Source organism: Oncorhynchus tshawytscha, linkage group LG23 (assembly GCF_018296145.1).
Source record: "Oncorhynchus tshawytscha isolate Ot180627B linkage group LG23, Otsh_v2.0, whole genome shotgun sequence".
Lineage (NCBI taxonomy): Eukaryota > Metazoa > Chordata > Actinopteri > Salmoniformes > Salmonidae > Oncorhynchus > Oncorhynchus tshawytscha.
Window position 1 is genome coordinate 11765835 of NC_056451.1, and position 17159 is coordinate 11782993.

Here is a 17159-nt window from a genome sequence, read left to right on the forward strand (position 1 = left end):
ATGACTTGTATATTCTATCTCTACCTGCAGCTGAGGAAATGAGCCTAATTGGCATGATAACATAATTTTAGAGGGTACTTTATGTAAAAACGTTTAAGCAGAGGTACACGGAGTCATAAACATCGATAGTGATAATGTGTGACAGTTTATTTACATTACTCCCTAAACAATCATCAGCCCCAGCAATATAAGCACAGTTACCATCAGCAGATGTTTTAATAGCATTGGTCAAATTCTATTGTCAGTTATTTGTCAAAGGAGTGTAAGTTAGTATAGTTTCCATGTTGACCAGGAAAATATGCTGACATTTGTTCAACAACTTGTTTAACCACCACCCAAGTTTAGCTCTCTCTCTATGGGTGTGTCACTTTAACTGTAATATGATAACCATATGACCAATAGGAAGAGAAAAACAGATCATACAAATTATTTGCTTTTCTTCCTCAAACTACAACGAATGTAAAGGTGAGTTTTTAGACAAACATTATTGCATATGAACATTTAAATGTTTCTTTAATAGGCTTATACAGTTATTGGGATGTTTTCCAAAAGTTTTCGCAGCTGTTTTCATTAGTTAAGCAATTCTTTAACGAGTCGTCTGGTAAACTTGGCTATGACATTTTGAGATCCGACGACATCTTTGAATACATTACTTTATAATGTCATGTGCGCATTTAAATAATATCCAATGTTTTACTGTAAATTGCGCAAAACACAATGTGAACTTCTGTCAATACAGTAGATGGGCGTTGGTAGCCTAGAATATGTGACATAATGTGCTGGCTTTTTCCAGGAAGTGATTCTCGTGGTCATAATTATATATTGTCATGATTAAAGTACTGCAGTGGCAACAGTGCTGAATTTAATCAATTGACGTATTGTTGCAAGGCCTTATCATATTAATCCACGAGGTATGCTGGCTGTATAGGGAGTTAAACAAGATACTGAAATAAAGCAATTAGAGCCCTTGTTGAACGAGCTAATCGATACATTTCCCGTTAAGAGGCCACATGAACAGCTTTTAACAACAACAACTGTAATATGATTGCACTTCTCAGCTTGCAAAGATCTATGTCCATTTGTTAAATGCAGCCAGTCATGGCCGGTCAGTGTTTATGTGGGCAAACTTCACAGGATGATTTGACCACCTCCCTCAACTAGTCCTTAATCTACATAGATACTGTAGTTTACTGCTCGTTTGGGCCACTCAAATGTTGCCATTTATTCTTGCAGCTTGAAATCATTTTTATTTATTTTAGGACTCAAACCATGAAAAGAAGAAACTACCAAATATCTATCTTGATGGCCAGATATTGATATACAAATGGATCAGTTATGATGTTGACATTATTACTTCAGTAGGCCTAACAGTAGGCTCTTCAGTGGACATCAGTTAATGTACATTTTAAGGTTGACTGGCCTGCTTGTTATTTGGTGAATTGTTTGGCCTGAGATATGCCTCCCTTGTAGAGCTACAGATATAGCCCTTTTGACTCTGTACCCACTGGGCACAGATGTAAATTCAGCGTAGTTTCATTGAAATGACGTGGAAACAACTTTGATTCAACCTGTATGTTGGCCTAATTCTTTCACATCTGAAAATGTACAATCACCATCACTTTACCCTGGATAATTTGTCTGCTCTAGTGCGGTAGAGATACTTCACATACACTCAGACCACGAGACAACCCCTGGGAGTTAGGGTTTTAGTGGAGAGCTGAAATGTCTCATATTTTTTTAGCATGGCAGCGTGGGTGGCTAAATCAAATGAGATGGATGTTTTTCTATCCTAATGCATGCCATTTCACTTGCATCCATCATTGAACAGGCTTCTAATGCAGATGTTCTATCAATGAGAGCTGTGTCTTTTTCAAAGCCATTTGCACTATCATTTTTATGATAGCTGCTGATCTAATAGTATCCGGCCATCTGCTGGATTATAAATTCTAATAAATTACATTTGACAGGGCTGTCAACTTTTGAAGAAAGCGTGGAGTGAGATTTGCAATGCAAATTTAATTTCCCCCTGGCACAACCCCTAGCTGAGGGGTCTGTGGGTCCTTAGGCCTATGACCAGAGTGCAAAATTAAAACCACAGGTCAGGATGCTTTGAACATGAAATGAACACTCAAAAGAACACTTTTTGGGGGCTGAAATTATAACGATATTTTTTAGGTGGTTTGACACTTTATTCAGACAGTAATGAAATGAGATGGGAGAAACAGTGGGAAGGTTGGAAGCAGGGATTGATCCCTGTTCTCAGGTGGAAAGTTGCATGTGACACGTGCCGATGAGTGTTATCACTTTTCAAATGCTCTGCACAAGAAATACTTATATTAATGGTTGATGTCAGTGGGTAACCAAATCATAGATTGCAGTATACAGTTGAAGTCGGAAGTTTACGTACACTTAGGTTGGAGTAATTAAAACTCTTTTTTTCAACCACTCCACAAGTTTCTTGTTGACAAACTATAGTTTTGTGGACGGCTACCCAAAACGTTTGGCCCAAGTTAAACAATTTAAAGGCAATGCTACCAAATACTAATTGAGTGTATGTAACTTCTGATCCACTGGGAATGTGATGAAAGAAATGAAAGCTGAAATAAATCATTCTTTCTACTATTATTCTGACATTTCACATTGTTAAAATATAGTGGTGATCCTAACTGATCTAAAACAGGGAATTTTTACTTGGATTAAATGTCAGGAATTGTGAAAAACCGAGTTTAAATGTATTTGTCTAAGGTTTATGTAAACTTCCGACTTCAACTGTACTTGTCCAGAGACTGCTTTCAAGTTAAGGATACAAACATTTTGTATTTTGTGATTAGTGCTGGAAGAAAATGCTGCTTGCTTTCCAGGAGGGTAGGCCACTCCTGATCTATGCTTCCCAAGTGCTGAAAATGTCATTGTTATAACAATGAATTTCTCAATCACCCAACCTTCAAGAAAAATCTAATGAATGTCAATATTTGGGTGGTTTATGTCTACTAGTTGAAGATCCTTGCCATCGTCTTACTCTACCTAGACAAAATATGTGCACAATACTAAAATTAAATTCTATTTGAGGCCCGTGTGACTTATTCCAAACTTATTCCAAACTGTCCATGAATGGCTGCAAAAATACATAGTCTCATAATTCATTTTCAAAGACACAAATAGGCATATCAGATTTCATATATGTGATTACACTGGCAAAATTGGAAGAAGTGGAATAATAAAATAACTATGGGGGAAAACAGTGTTCATGCTGACAAGCACACTAATTACCCTATATTTTACCCCGTTATGAAGAATGAGAATTGTTCCACTGATCAGACTAAATAAAGTAAATAGATAATACAATCTCCTGAAGACAAGATTACATAAATCTGCCCCTACACCCTCCCTTACCAAATCATTTGTATATTTATGAGTTCACAATCTGTTTGACGAAATTATTTTCATAGTTACAAATCAGGTCACCCTACCAAACCTCCCTGCTAAAACAAGTGGACGAATACAAGTGTGGATTAAATTGACTTTACTACGTGCTGTCAAAAGGCTGCATTCTGCAATAGAGCTCGCCAGCTTGTAGACCTAAAACCCAAAAATGAGTTACCTCTGTTTCGTTCAGCCATCCCTATTGGAAAAAAAATATGGTGAAAGAGTTTTGGAATAAACCCCCAAAATAAGGTCTGAGGTTAACACAGGCTTATGAGATCTTATAAGTTTTATTCTATGAGATAATAGCAGTCAGTTAACATGACCTTTATGAATTAATCCAAAAATATATTTTTTAAATCACAAAAGGTGATGTTGGCTGATGAATGTTATTTCATAGAACAAAGCGTATTAGAGCTCGTAAGTCTTTGTTTACCAAAGACCTTATTTTCGGCATTTATCCCAAAACCCTACAAAAACGCCATTAATCTTTCCCATGGGCTTTGTCCGACCAACTATGGGGGAGTTGGTGCCGAAAAAAAGACGGCATTACTATTTCCCGCTTATAGGGACAGGAATAATAACAACATCATTTTGTTGACATTGTACATAAACCAGAGCTATCATGCCGCTCTTTGTACACTTTTACAAACTCTGCGGAGCACGCTCTCTCTCCCCATTCAACTCCGCTCTAATCTTGAGGGGAATTTCTTTAAAGCCCGCATCCAATCCCCTTGATCCCTTATATAACTAGACCAATCATATGCTTCAATGTGCCGCAGTTCACAGTGCTGTGGCAAGACAATGGGCGGATTCGATTATGCTGAGCCGCGGGGCACCGGGCAAAGGTCCGTCACGTCAATGGCCGAAAGCAGGAAGGGAAGAGCGCTATTCTCAAATAGAACAGTAATATGTGCCACTCGGTCATTTTGTCAACAAGGAAGCATGGTGCATCTTCCAGAGACATACATCTATTTTCCATAAAATCCATGTTAGAAAATTCAAACTATTTTTCATTGGGGAGGCAGATAATGCGTTTTTATCAAAAGTAAATCACTTTTGCATGGGTAAACACACAATCCTACTAATTCCTACACATGCATAATTATGTCACTTTTGCTTTGAGCCAACTTAACCATGGGCTTTGAACAGGGCACCTGGCTCACTCCCTGGAGGCAGCCCGTTCTCTTATCGAATGCAATCAACTTTGAGCCGATGCAAAACACACCTATATGGGGGGTGATTCATGCCAGAATTAAGTGTAATGAAGCTAATGATACCTCTCACCAAGTCAGCTAATGTCTTCCTAGCGCCGTGCTGTAAAATAACACCATGAATTAACATGGACTGTCAATGGAGACAAGTTTGTTTCTAACACATTCATGTCACAGGACATGTACACATACATAGTGTTCACGTCATGTCACGTGTCAGTTTGCGTGTACTTTTATTAAGAATGAGCTTACCATGAACGCCTTAAAAACGTCTACATTTGTTACGCGTTATGTGTTAGTTTAAGTGTCTGTTTGGTTCATCAATTTCATTTTTCGGTTTAGCTAAAATAGGCCTATCACCTCAATGCAAAAATTACGAGGCTAGTTGATATCGCAACCACCATTACTGTGTAGATATTCCTATTTCTTGCATCCATACGAAACCAAGGGCTTCTTAGTAGCCTAGTGGTTAGAGTGTTGGGCCAGTAACCTAAAGGTTGCTGGATTGAATACCAAGGCTGACAAGATTAACTTTTTTGTCGTTTTGCCCGAGCAAGGCAGTTAACCCACTGTTCCCCGTGCGACTGAATACGCGTATTTCGATTAAGGCAGCCTCCCGCACCTCTCTGATTCAGAGGGGTTGGGTTAAATGCGGAAGACACATTTCAGTTGATTGAATTCAGTTGTACAACTAACTAGATATCCCCTTTAATTATCTTTGTTGGAGGTAGCCTAGGTCTCTAGTGGTGCATTGAAAACAACTTCCGACTTCAGTGCGTTCAAGACAACTGGGAACTCTGGAAAAAAAACAAGCTGACTAGGATTTTTGTTTTGTTTTGAACAGTCATCCAACTCGGAATCTCTGGCATCTTTCTCTGACCTGAAAATCACTGATGTCATGATTTGACCTTGTTTCCCCCCCACTTCCCAGTTTACCGGAATAACAGACACAATCACTGTCACCATGCAATCCTTCGTCTATACATTTCTGTTGAGATGTCTTATGATTAAAAGCAGGGTTCGATTTGAGGGGGTTTGTGTGGATATCGGCCTTGTTATAGACGTGCAAAAAGCATATGCTGCCACTTGTTTGCTTAGCCATAGGAAAAGCAACGGACCAGATTTTATAAAGCGAGCTAGGCTATAACAATGATAAACTCCACGATTATTTCCGCAGTCTACTAGGCTATCGAAGGTCTTACGCAGCCTAAACATCCCAGGAAAATGTGGTTGGTTTATTAAATGCTCTGCAATGTAGCGCTATGCCAATGCAAAATACCAAAATGTTAGAATAGGTATGGGTCTATGCATTGACCAAACAGCTTAACAGATAAAAGCATGAATTATTCAGGAGAATCCCATTGAATCGGGCTATTCATTTCAGTGCAGTTGCGTTCTTATGCATATCGGAACAGAAAACCGAAAACACCCCAGCCTGTTTTGATCACAGATCATGATGAAGCCTGAACATTTAGCCTGTTTGTCATTGATTTAGCCCAGAATTGCCTACAGCTTTGCTGAATTGACAAACAAAATCCTGACTAGGATCCCGATTTATACATTTTTTTATCTTTATTTAACTAGGCAAGTCATCTACACTCAAATAATTTCAGTCCTCAATTACGAAAAAATAAAAAAAATAAATCATAGCTCATTAGTGTACCCTTGTGGTTGAATATATATATATTGTATGTCTTAAGATACAATTAATAATGTTGAACTAACAAATACCATCAAGAGATACATTACAATTTACAGTACCGAACACGTTATGAAGCTGCTGTGAAAACCATTCTAGCAATATTTTAGATTTAAATACACTGCTCAAAAAAATAAAGGGAACACTTAAACAACACAATGTAACTCCAAGTCAATCACACTTCTGTGAAATCAAACTGTCCACTTAGGAAGCAACACTGATTGACAATAAATTTCACATGCTGTTGTGCAAATAGAATAGACAACAGGTGGAAATTATAGGCAATTCGCAAGACACCCCCAATAAAGGAGTGGTTCTGCAGGTGGTGACCACAGACCACTTGTCAGTTCCTATGCTTCCTGGCTGATGTTTTGGTCACTTTTGAATGCTGGCGGTGCTTTCACTCTAGTGGTAGCATGAGATGGAGTCTACAACCCACACAAGTGGCTCAGGTAGTGCAGCTCATCCAGGATGGCACATCAATGCGAGCTGTGGCAAGAAGGTTTGCTGTGTCTGTCAGCGTAGTGTCCAGAGCATGGAGGCGCTACCAGGAGACAGGCCAGTACATCAGGAGACGTGGAGGAGGGCGTAGGAGGGCAACAACCCAGCAGCAGGACCGCTACCTCCAACCTTTGTGCAAGGAGGAGCAGAAGGAGCACAGCCAGAGCCCTGCAAAATGACCTCCAGCAGGACACAAATGTGCATGTGTCTGCTCAAACGGTCAGAAATAGACTCCATGAGGGTGGTATGAGGGCCCGACGTCCACAGGTGGGGGTTATGCTTACAGCCCAACACCGTGCAGGACGTTTGGCATTTGCCAGAGAACACCAAGATTTGCAAATTCGCCACTGGCGCCCTGTAATCTTCACAGATGAAAGCAGGTTCACACTGAGCACGTGACAGATGTGACAGAGTCTGGAGACGCTGTGGAGAACATTCTGCTGCCTGCAACATCCTCCAGCATGACCGGTTTGGCGGTGGGTCAGTCATGGTGTGGGGTGGCATTTCTTTGGGGGGCCGCACAGCCCTCCATGTGCTCGCCAGAGGTAGCCTGACTGCCATTAGGTACCGAGATGAGATCCTCAGACCCCTTGTGAGACCATATGCTGGTGCGGTTGGCCCTGGGTTCCTCCTAATGCAAGACAATGCTAGAACTCATGTGGCTGGAGTGTGTCAGCAGTTCCTGCAAGAGGAAGGCATTGATGCTATGGACTGGCCCGCCCGTTCCCGAGACCTGAATCCAATTGAGCACATCTGGGACATCATGTCTCGCTCCATCCACCAACGCCACGTTGCACCACAGACTGTCCGGGAGTTGGCGGATGCTTTAGTCCAGGTCTGGGAGGAGATCCCTCAGGAGACCATCCGCCACCTCATCAGGAGCATGCCCAGGCGTTGTAGGGAGGTCATACAGGCACATGGAGGCCACACACACTACTGAGCCTCATTTTGACTTGTTTTAAGGACATTACATCAAAGTTGGATCAGCCTGTAGTGTGGTTTTCCACTTTAATTTTGAGTGTCACTCCAAATCCAGACCTCCATGGGTTGATAAATTTGATTTCCATTGATCATTTTTGTGTGATTTTGTTTTCAGCACATTCAACTATGTAAAGAAAAAAGTATTTAATAAGAATATTTAATTCATTCAGATCTAGGATGTGTTATTTTAGTGTTCCCTTTATTTTTTTGAGCAGTGTATATAGCTCTTGATAGTATCACTGATATTTAATAAGCTTACATATCGGCCTCACTGCCATCGTCAAAGCTTTTGTGAATTCTTTAAAATTAGCACCCTTATGTAGACCTAACCCCACCCACATCCGTTCCACGCATCGAAAGGGGTTGGAGGCAACGGAAAAACAAATAAGTCCTACCAAATATAACAATATGCATTTCACAAACACTACAAAAGTGTATAAATAAGACGCTTTAAACACGTCCATAAAACCACAATGAGGACATTAATCATTGGGTACATCTTACGAAAAACATCAGAGTAATCTTAAATAGGCACATAATTCATGTTCAAATTCACAACATAACATACATAGGCATTTCATCATTAAGTCCTTTAGGAAATAATGTCTGGAGGGTGAAAATCTAAAAACATTATCTTTTGCTCAGAGTATTATTAATATCACCTCCCCTGTCTGATATCTTAACTTTCTCTATGCCACAAAATCTAAAGGTAGAAATGTCATGCTTTAGGTCATTAAAATGTACTGCGACTGGATAATCCCTGTCGTTTCTCCTGATTGAACTTTTATGTTCACTAATTCTCTGTTTGAGAGGGCGGGAGGTTTTACCGACATAGCAGAGCCCACATGGACATTTAATAATTTAAATAACATGGGTGGTAGAACACGTAATGATGTCATTTATTTGGAACCGTTTTCCTGTATGTGGGTGGCAGAAATATTCACACTTCATCATATTGTTGCACTGTGCGCATCCTCTGCATTTATAGCTACCATTTGGTAGAGGGCGTAAAAGAGCCTGTCTGATTTTCTTTTGTGGCTGGCAGTTGGCATGAACCAATTTATCGCTTAAATTGCGACCTCTCCTATACACAATAAGTGGTGGATTTTTAAATTCAGCCGGCAAAGCTGGGTCCGATGATAAAATATGCCAGTGTTTCTTGACCACACCTCCCACTTTTCGCGAATTCAAAGTATATGTGGTTGTGAACATTACGGAGTGTTCTTTAGCTTTAGCGGGTCTTTGTTGTAACAGTTCATCTTGTGTTTTTCCCAATGCCAAATTAAGAGCTTCATCCACACATTGTGGCGAATAGCCTCTTCTTAGAAACCTAATGCGCATCTCCGCTGCTTTTTCTAGATAGTCCTCTGTGGAGTGGCATAGCAGTCTGAAAAACTGGCTTCTTGGAAGTCCTCTTTTTAATGGCTCAGGATGGAAGTTGTCCCCCTGTAAAAGAGTATTTCTGTCAGTTTCTTTTCTATACAGAGTTGTAAACAGGGTTCCATTTGATTTCTCAATCCACATATCGAGGTAATGAACATGTTGTCACGAGTGTCACATTCAATAGTGAATTTGAGATGGTGGTCAATGTCATTGAGTAGTGCCATAAAATCTGACAGCTCTTGTTCAGTTCCTTCCCATATGCAAAAAATGTCATCAATATATCGATACCACTTCAGGACTTTATTAAAAAATGGATTTTCATTTTCATTATTAGCAAAACGTTCTTCAAAAAGACCCACATAAAGGTTTGCATAGCTCGGAGCGAATGTGGAGCCCATCGATGTTCCATTCGTTTGGAGGTAGTATTCATCATCAAACCTGAAATAGTAATACTTCAAAACATTCTGCCAGCTCTAGAATGAAGTTTGTTGGTGGATATTCATTAGTATCTCTGTCTCCCAGATAGTGTGCTAGTGCTGACAGCCCCCCCACATGGGGAATGCTGGTATATAGACTCTCAACATCTAATGTGACCAGAATACAGTCTTCTTTTAAACCCGTTATTGGTGAGATCTTGTTTATGAAGTCTGTAGAGTCTTTTACATATGATGGCAATGCTTGCACATGAGTTTTAATAAAAGAGTCAACAAAGTTCGACAATGGCTCTAAGCATTGAGCCTATTCCTGCAACCACTGGTCTGCCTGGATAATTGCCTTGTTGTGTTTTAGGTTTGTGTAATTTCGGTAAAATGTACAGGCATGAACGTATGGCACATTTGCAGCAAAGATATTCATATTCCGGTTTTGAGATCAGGTTATTTAATAGGGCTCCAGATTAGAGCATATATCCCTTTTGCCTGGATAATTACAGTTATTGAATGATTTAATTTAAATGTTTGATTAGACATGCAATAATGTTAATGGCAGACAGAAAAGAAAGGATACCTGTCTAATATTTGATGTCAGTGGGGTTATAAGGGATGGTCCCTGGAAAAGATAGAGAGATGAGTTGTGAGAGAAACTCCAGCGTGGTGTCATGACCACTGGAGTCATACACCTTAACAGTACCTACCTGGAAGTGGAGGTTACTTAACGTGACCCAGTGGTTAACCTTGAGATTGACTATATGGAGAAACCACTGGGCCAGTGTTGGTACTGCAGACAGCATGGCGATGCTGCCCACCACAAGGCAGCAAATGCAAATAGTTATCATCTCAGATTTTTATATTCACCTTAACGGATGTTGACCCCAGCTAGGAGCGATAAAGCACCAAGCTTTCCCAGGTCTCGCCTTCCTTTTGTCCTTCTTCCAACCCAAGTCATTCACCCAGATGTCGAAGCACTTGGTCCCCTTGATTCTTCTCAGGTGGCTTTCCTTCTCATGTGCCCTGTCCATGTTCAGTCTCACCTTGATTGAGAATAGAAATAAATGCAATTATATTTCATATTATTACAAATACATCTCTTATATATCTCTTGGAAGTCCAGAAAATAAATTAACAGCGGACACTCATTTTTACCTGGTCAAAAACCTCAGTCCGTGCCTGAAGGTGGTCTTCGAAGGCGTTCTGATCTGGTTCGACAACTTCCACATCAGGTGGAGTATCAGTGGCCTCAAAGTACGTTATACGAAAACAGCAAAAGAAAAACACTAAATCAATAAAAAAATATACTACAGTCTATGCAATAATGTTATATACAATTGTATTGTGGCGAAGAAATATAATACACCTAGAATGTACCACATTTTCCTAAGCTAACAAAACCAGGCTATTACGCTGCTAGCTGGTGCTCATAAATGGATAAAACATGTACTTCATACATTTGTCAAATTACCTGCAGTCATGGGGGGGACACAGTATGGATGAATGATGAGTAGTGACCGGATATAAATAGCACTCCTAAAGAAGATGCAGTCAAGTTCAAGTTAGCTACCAACTTCAAAGAGGGAACTTTAGCTAGCATAAAACCAACATGGCAAACTGAGATTCGGCAAATAACATTACACTACAACCATTACACCATTACATTAAATTGACATTGACTGAAACCAACTAGGCTAGAGCTAACTACTATAGCGCTTAGCCAAGCAAAATTTGGTTAGCATCAAGCTAGCGTAGTGTTAAATTTTTATCATGCCATCACATATTTATGTATTTTACCTAAAGTAAACGGAGCCTTTGTTCATACAATTTGTTTTATTTTCTATCTAAAACGTTGAACAAAAACTTTCTGTACTTTGGACGCCATGTTAATCCCTTCTCGTTCATGTAAACCATTAGCAACCTTGCCTAACTCCATTAACTTAATTACAATGGGGAAAATACCAACCAGTTTTTCTGCCTTCAAACATCACCAAAACCTGCCTTCAAATATCACCAAACGCATGGACTATGTAGTTAACCATGTTACCTCAAAATGTTGAGTCATATTGCATTTTTGCACATTACATACCTGAATTAATAGGGTAAAATGATGAGACGGAAAAACGTTCATATTCAGAACTAGTCATTCTCCATAATGAAGAAGAAATGTTAAATATCTCACTAACTCACTTCATTGACGTCACAGCTCCCCTAGCAGCAGTAATTATATGCATACATTAAATGCAAATACCTGGGAGGCAAAATAACAAAATAAAACATCAAAAATATGACCACGTGGCATATGCTTGAGGATCACCTTGACATCTCTGATCTGCCTCAATAAATGAATACTAGAACATTGGTAGCCAGGATTAACTATTTCAAATCAAACTTTGAATACAACAAGTGTAGACCTTACCTTGAACTGCTTACTTACAAGCCCTTAACCTACAGTGCAGTTCAAGAAGAGTTTATGAAAATATTTACCAAACAAACTAAAGTAAAACATAAAATAACAAATAATAAAAAGTAACACAATAACATAATAACGAGACTATATACAGGGGTACCGGTACTGAGTCAATGTGTGGGGGTACAGGTTAGTTGAGGTCATTTGTACATGTAGGTAGGGGTGAAGTGACTATGCATTGTACAAAACAGCGAATAGCAGCATTGTACAAAACAAATGGAGGGGGGTTCAATATAGCAGCAGCAGTGTATCTAGTCTCCTAATAAATGCATAACGGTGCAAGTTAGACAGACACACAAATCATTTCTGCCGCTTGTAAAACAAAACCAAAAAACATTTTATGTCTGTGTCGCCGCCAAGCTCTCAAATACCGCGCCAGTCTCTCACTTTATGAACGGTCACTGCAATCCAGATTCCTTGGGACGTCCTTACCCTAAACCCTAAACTAACACTAAACTTAACTCATTTACATTTATACTTGATAGAGGTGTGGACATCCCAAGGAGCCCGAATAGCACGGACCGTCTTGGAAAGTCTATGAGCTGCTCTATTCGACTGAAGGGACCTTTTGCACAAAACATCCATTTAACTATTAATATAAATGTTGCTGAGGCTGTTTTATTTTTTATTTTATATAATTAACATTTTACATTCATCTAATGCCTGCCATATGAGGTGTGGCGTGAGAAAATGGTCAAATGCGTGTGTCTCACATCCAAGGCGTTGTCAGCTTTGAATCATTGATGATGATTTAATAGAGTTAAAATCTCTTATTTTTTTGAATTAACTAGGCAAGTCAGTTAAGAACAAATTCTTATTTACAATGACAGCCTAAGAACAGTGGGTTAACTGCCTTGTTCAGCGGCAGTTCGACAGATGTTTTACCTTGTCAGCTCGGTGATTCGATCTAGCAACCTTTGGGTTACTGGACCAACACTCTAACAGCTTGGCTACCTGCCGCCCCAGCGGCTACCTGCCGCCCCAGGTAGCCTAGCGGCTGTATTGAGATTGTTCTAGAGTTCTTGGATTTTCTTAGACAATTCTCTCTCAGTAGTCTCTGTTTTCTATGGGCAAAAAGACTGTGCCTCCCCTGACAGCTGTAGGTGAATAGATCAGGTTGAGAAACGAGGGTGACATCTTCACTGATCTTATGCAGTGTAAACCCACTTGGGACAGACCTCAGCAGCAGACAAAGGCAGACTGAGACGCTGACCGAATAGTTTCCATTGTCTTGTTGCTGTGGTTACTGGCATTACTGTGGAAAATGCACTCCTGCTCAGCAAGTTTAATCTCCAACAGACAGTTTATCACTCCCACACCCTCTGTGGCATTGGTTGGACTGGCTGAGCGAGCATGGCGGGGATGGTGGTGGTAGTTGAAGGGCCAAAGGAGAATGGATTAGGTTTTTATTAATAAACTGTGAGCTTATAACATTGTACTTTGACCTGGAAGTAATTTCATGCCAATTGTCAAATACAATTCACCATGATTTATTTCAGCAGCGGTGTATACGTTATACTGTATAATAAATGTTCTTTCACTTTTTCTGTAACACATATAATGATAGTATTACATCTAAAATGGCCTTCAGGCCGAAATTAGTATTATTTCCTGCTTGTATTATGTTATTCCAATGGTAGATACTGTATGTGATTTCCTCAAATGTACACTGTTACAATGCACTTAGCACCACCCCTTCAGTCACAGTCTACTCTAGTACATCATAGTGTTTGAAGTTACTAATTGGCTTTCTGCTTGCTGTGCATACTTCCTACTGTAGATTAGAGCTTCATTAGTTGGTTGTTTTTTCCCCATTTGGCACTTTGTTGATGTGTTATACAACACACTTGAATTGAGTGTATAATGCAGACAAAAAATGGTAAATACTTAAAACATTTCTATAACATAAAACCATTAAAACACTACCTTGAAATACACATTTGAAACTCCATAGAGTATCTACCCCTATGTGTCATCCCTCACTGGTGAATTCTCTTTGCATTGTGGCCTTATTGCTCACTGGGTGTGTCCAGCTGTAATCCCAGCAGGCTTGGTTACTGAAATGTACACTGATCCCTCTCTCTTTCTTTATCAGTTCTCACTGTGAGGCCAGCAGGGATTCACTCTAGTTGAGAGTTTGAGCAGGGAAGCAGGCTACAGTCCAACAATAGCGGAACAGCTCTACGTAAGTTCAGAAAATAATATACTGTACGGAGGGAGGGAGGGAATTAATCAACTATATGGGCCTAGCTTTTAAGACTTTGGTATTGCTGTTGAACTTTTTCTTCATTTTAACTAAGGCCTTGAACAATTGGCCCAGTGTTGTCTGGGTTTTGGGAGGGTTTGTCTGTGTCCCATCGCGCTCTAACGACTCCTGTGGCGGGCCGGGTGCAATGCATGCTGACACAGTCGCCAGGTGTACATTGTTTCCTCTGACACATTGGTGCAGTTGGCTTCCTCTTTAAACAAGCATTGTGTCAAGAAGCAGTGCGGCTTGGCGGGGTCGAGTTTCGGAGGACGCATGGCTCCTGGCCTTTGCCTCTCCCGAGTCCGTATGGGAGTTGCAGCGATGGGACAAAACTGTAACTACCAATTGGATATCACGAAATTAGGGGAGAAAAAGGGGTAAAAAAATGTATAACAGTTCCGAACATCCTTTTGACCATGCCCTTGTGCTCTTTTTTCAGATGTTATACTGGTATTTGTTGTGCACTGAATAATAACAATACCAGCAAAGATGGCCAGCCAGCTACAGAAGATTGTATCAGAGAAGAAGAACATGGTAGAGACTGTAATGGAAGTGTTTGAACAGGGAGCTGAGGTGGTGGCCAGTATTGCAGGTGACCTCTTCCCTATTTTCGCCATCGCTGCTCCCATCGTGAAATTGGCCCTGGACAATGTGGAGAGTAAGGAAGCTATGTTCATGAAGGAGCAGTTCCAAAAGGTTCGTGAACACCTGGAGGTGATTTCAGAGGAGATGCAGCGAATTAACGAGGAAATCAAGAAGAGCGGCGCGGACGCTGCCTACTTTTCTGTAGAGGAGAACATCTCCAACCAGTTCCGCAAGTACATGGACATCCTCAATGCCAAACCCAAGTTTCGTGAGGTCAAAAAGAAGCTTTTCATGGAGCATTTCGTCAAAACAGGTTGCGACAAAAACCTACATACCCTCTACAGTGCCGTGACGGGAGACAACTTCTCTGGAGAGTCAGTGTTGGAGATTACTCTTAACTATGAGGAGAAAAGTCGACGCGCCATGGAAGATTTCTGTGCCAGGTTGAAGAACCTCTTTTGCATAGGCCTCATCGCTCTGATGGGTTACACCGCACTAAAGGACTGTGATGACGAAGAGAAGCTTCTTCAAGACTGGGGTGAAAAGATGAAGGAGGTACAGGTGAAAATGAATGCTGTCATCGAGGACTGCATCACCAGCTTCTCCAAGCAGGCTGAACTGGATTCCCGGAGGTTGGTTAGGGACCATTCTGACCTGAGCAACCAGCAGCTGGCTGACGCCATTTTGGAGAAGCTTAAAAAAAAGTATGACTGGGTGTGCTGGTCTGTCCGTATATTCAGCTCCCCTTCGGGCCTGTTCTCAAACAAAAATAACATCCAGTGCCCCACAGGAAAAAATCGCTTTCAGGTGCCAGCGACAGATGAGAAGCTGAACATCATGGTATCCTACAGTGCCTCACCCGAGCCTCTGAACAAGGCCCACATCCAGCAGCTGATCCAGAGTCAGAAGAAACTTACTGTAGTGGGTACAGCTGAGCTCCTGTTTGAGCAGTTGCCAGGTGCATGTGCAGTCCACACGGTCAAGACTTGCAAAGACCTGGCCTGTGTCTGGAGCTTTGCCGAAGAGCTACACTACTGGGAGGAGCACAAGAACTTCTATGTTTGCGTTCACTGCAATTGACATTTTCTCACTTTAAAAAATTATAATAATTAGCCATAGATACCAAGATTATATTAATTCCAATTTGGTCTTTGCACTAAGACTGACATTCCCAAGTACTTTCTCTCTTTCTCAGTTGAGTTCTGATCCCCAGCTATACTAATGAGGAGGAACACTGGCTAACATGTATTATAAAGCATGATACTTACCAAAGACTGTTTTACCTGTTAATCTATTCTTTGTCATGTAAACTCTGTGTTGCCTCTGATAATGTAAATTAAACTTTGGGTCTTGATACATATTCTAAATTCATCAAATCATAGAGTTTTTAGGAAGTGTGTAAATATAAAAGCCTGATGTTTGTATTGTCTGTAAGAAATCCCTCAACATTTTACATAACTATAGAACTGCATTTTCCCTCTTTATATGCAGTTGAAGTCGGAAGTTTACATACACTTAGGTTGGAGTCATTAAAACTCGTTTTTCAACGACTCGGATAGGATATCTACTTTGTGCATGACACAAGTAATTTTTCCAATAATTGTTTACACACAGATTATTTCACTTTCACATAATTCACTGTATCACAATTCCAGTGAGTCAGAAGTTTACATACACTAAGTTGACTGTGCCTTTAAACAGCTTAGAAAATTCCAGGAAATGATGTCATGGCTTCTGATAGGCTAATTGACATAATTTGAGTCAATTGGAGGTGTGCCTGTGAATGTATTTCAAGGCCTACCTTCAAACTCAGTGTCTCTTTGCCTGACATCATGGGAAAATCTAAAGAAATCAGCCAAGACCTCAAAAAATTGTAGACATCCACAAGTCTGTTTCATCCTTGGGAGCAATTTCCAAACATCTGAAGGTACCACATTCTTCTGTAAAAACAATAGTACGCAAGTATAAACACCATGGAACCACGCAGCCGTCACACCGCTCAGGAAGAAGACACTTTCTGTCTCCTAGAGATTAACGTACTTTGGTGCGAAAAGTGCAAATAAATCCCAGAACAACAGCACAGTAAAATAACCTTGTGAAGATGCTGGAGGAAACGGGTACAAAAGTATCTATATCCACAGTAAAATGAGTCCTGTATCGACATAAACTGAAAGGCCGCTCAGCAAGGAAGAAGCCACTGCTCCAAAACTGCCATAAAAAAAGCCAGACC

At 40.4% G+C, this 17159-nt stretch overlaps 1 protein-coding gene across 1 annotated transcript; it reads left to right on the plus strand.

Moving 5' to 3' along the window:
• Window positions 1-349: 349 nt before the first annotated feature.
• LOC112222975 (protein rapunzel) lies at window positions 350-16296 on the plus strand. The gene is made up of 3 exons (XM_024385858.2): window positions 350-465; window positions 14192-14281; window positions 14784-16296. The coding sequence occupies exon 3, from the start codon at window positions 14834-14836 to the stop codon at window positions 16007-16009; it is 1176 nt and encodes a 391-aa protein (XP_024241626.1). The 5' UTR covers window positions 350-465; window positions 14192-14281; window positions 14784-14833; the 3' UTR covers window positions 16010-16296.
• Window positions 16297-17159: the final 863 nt, after the last annotated feature.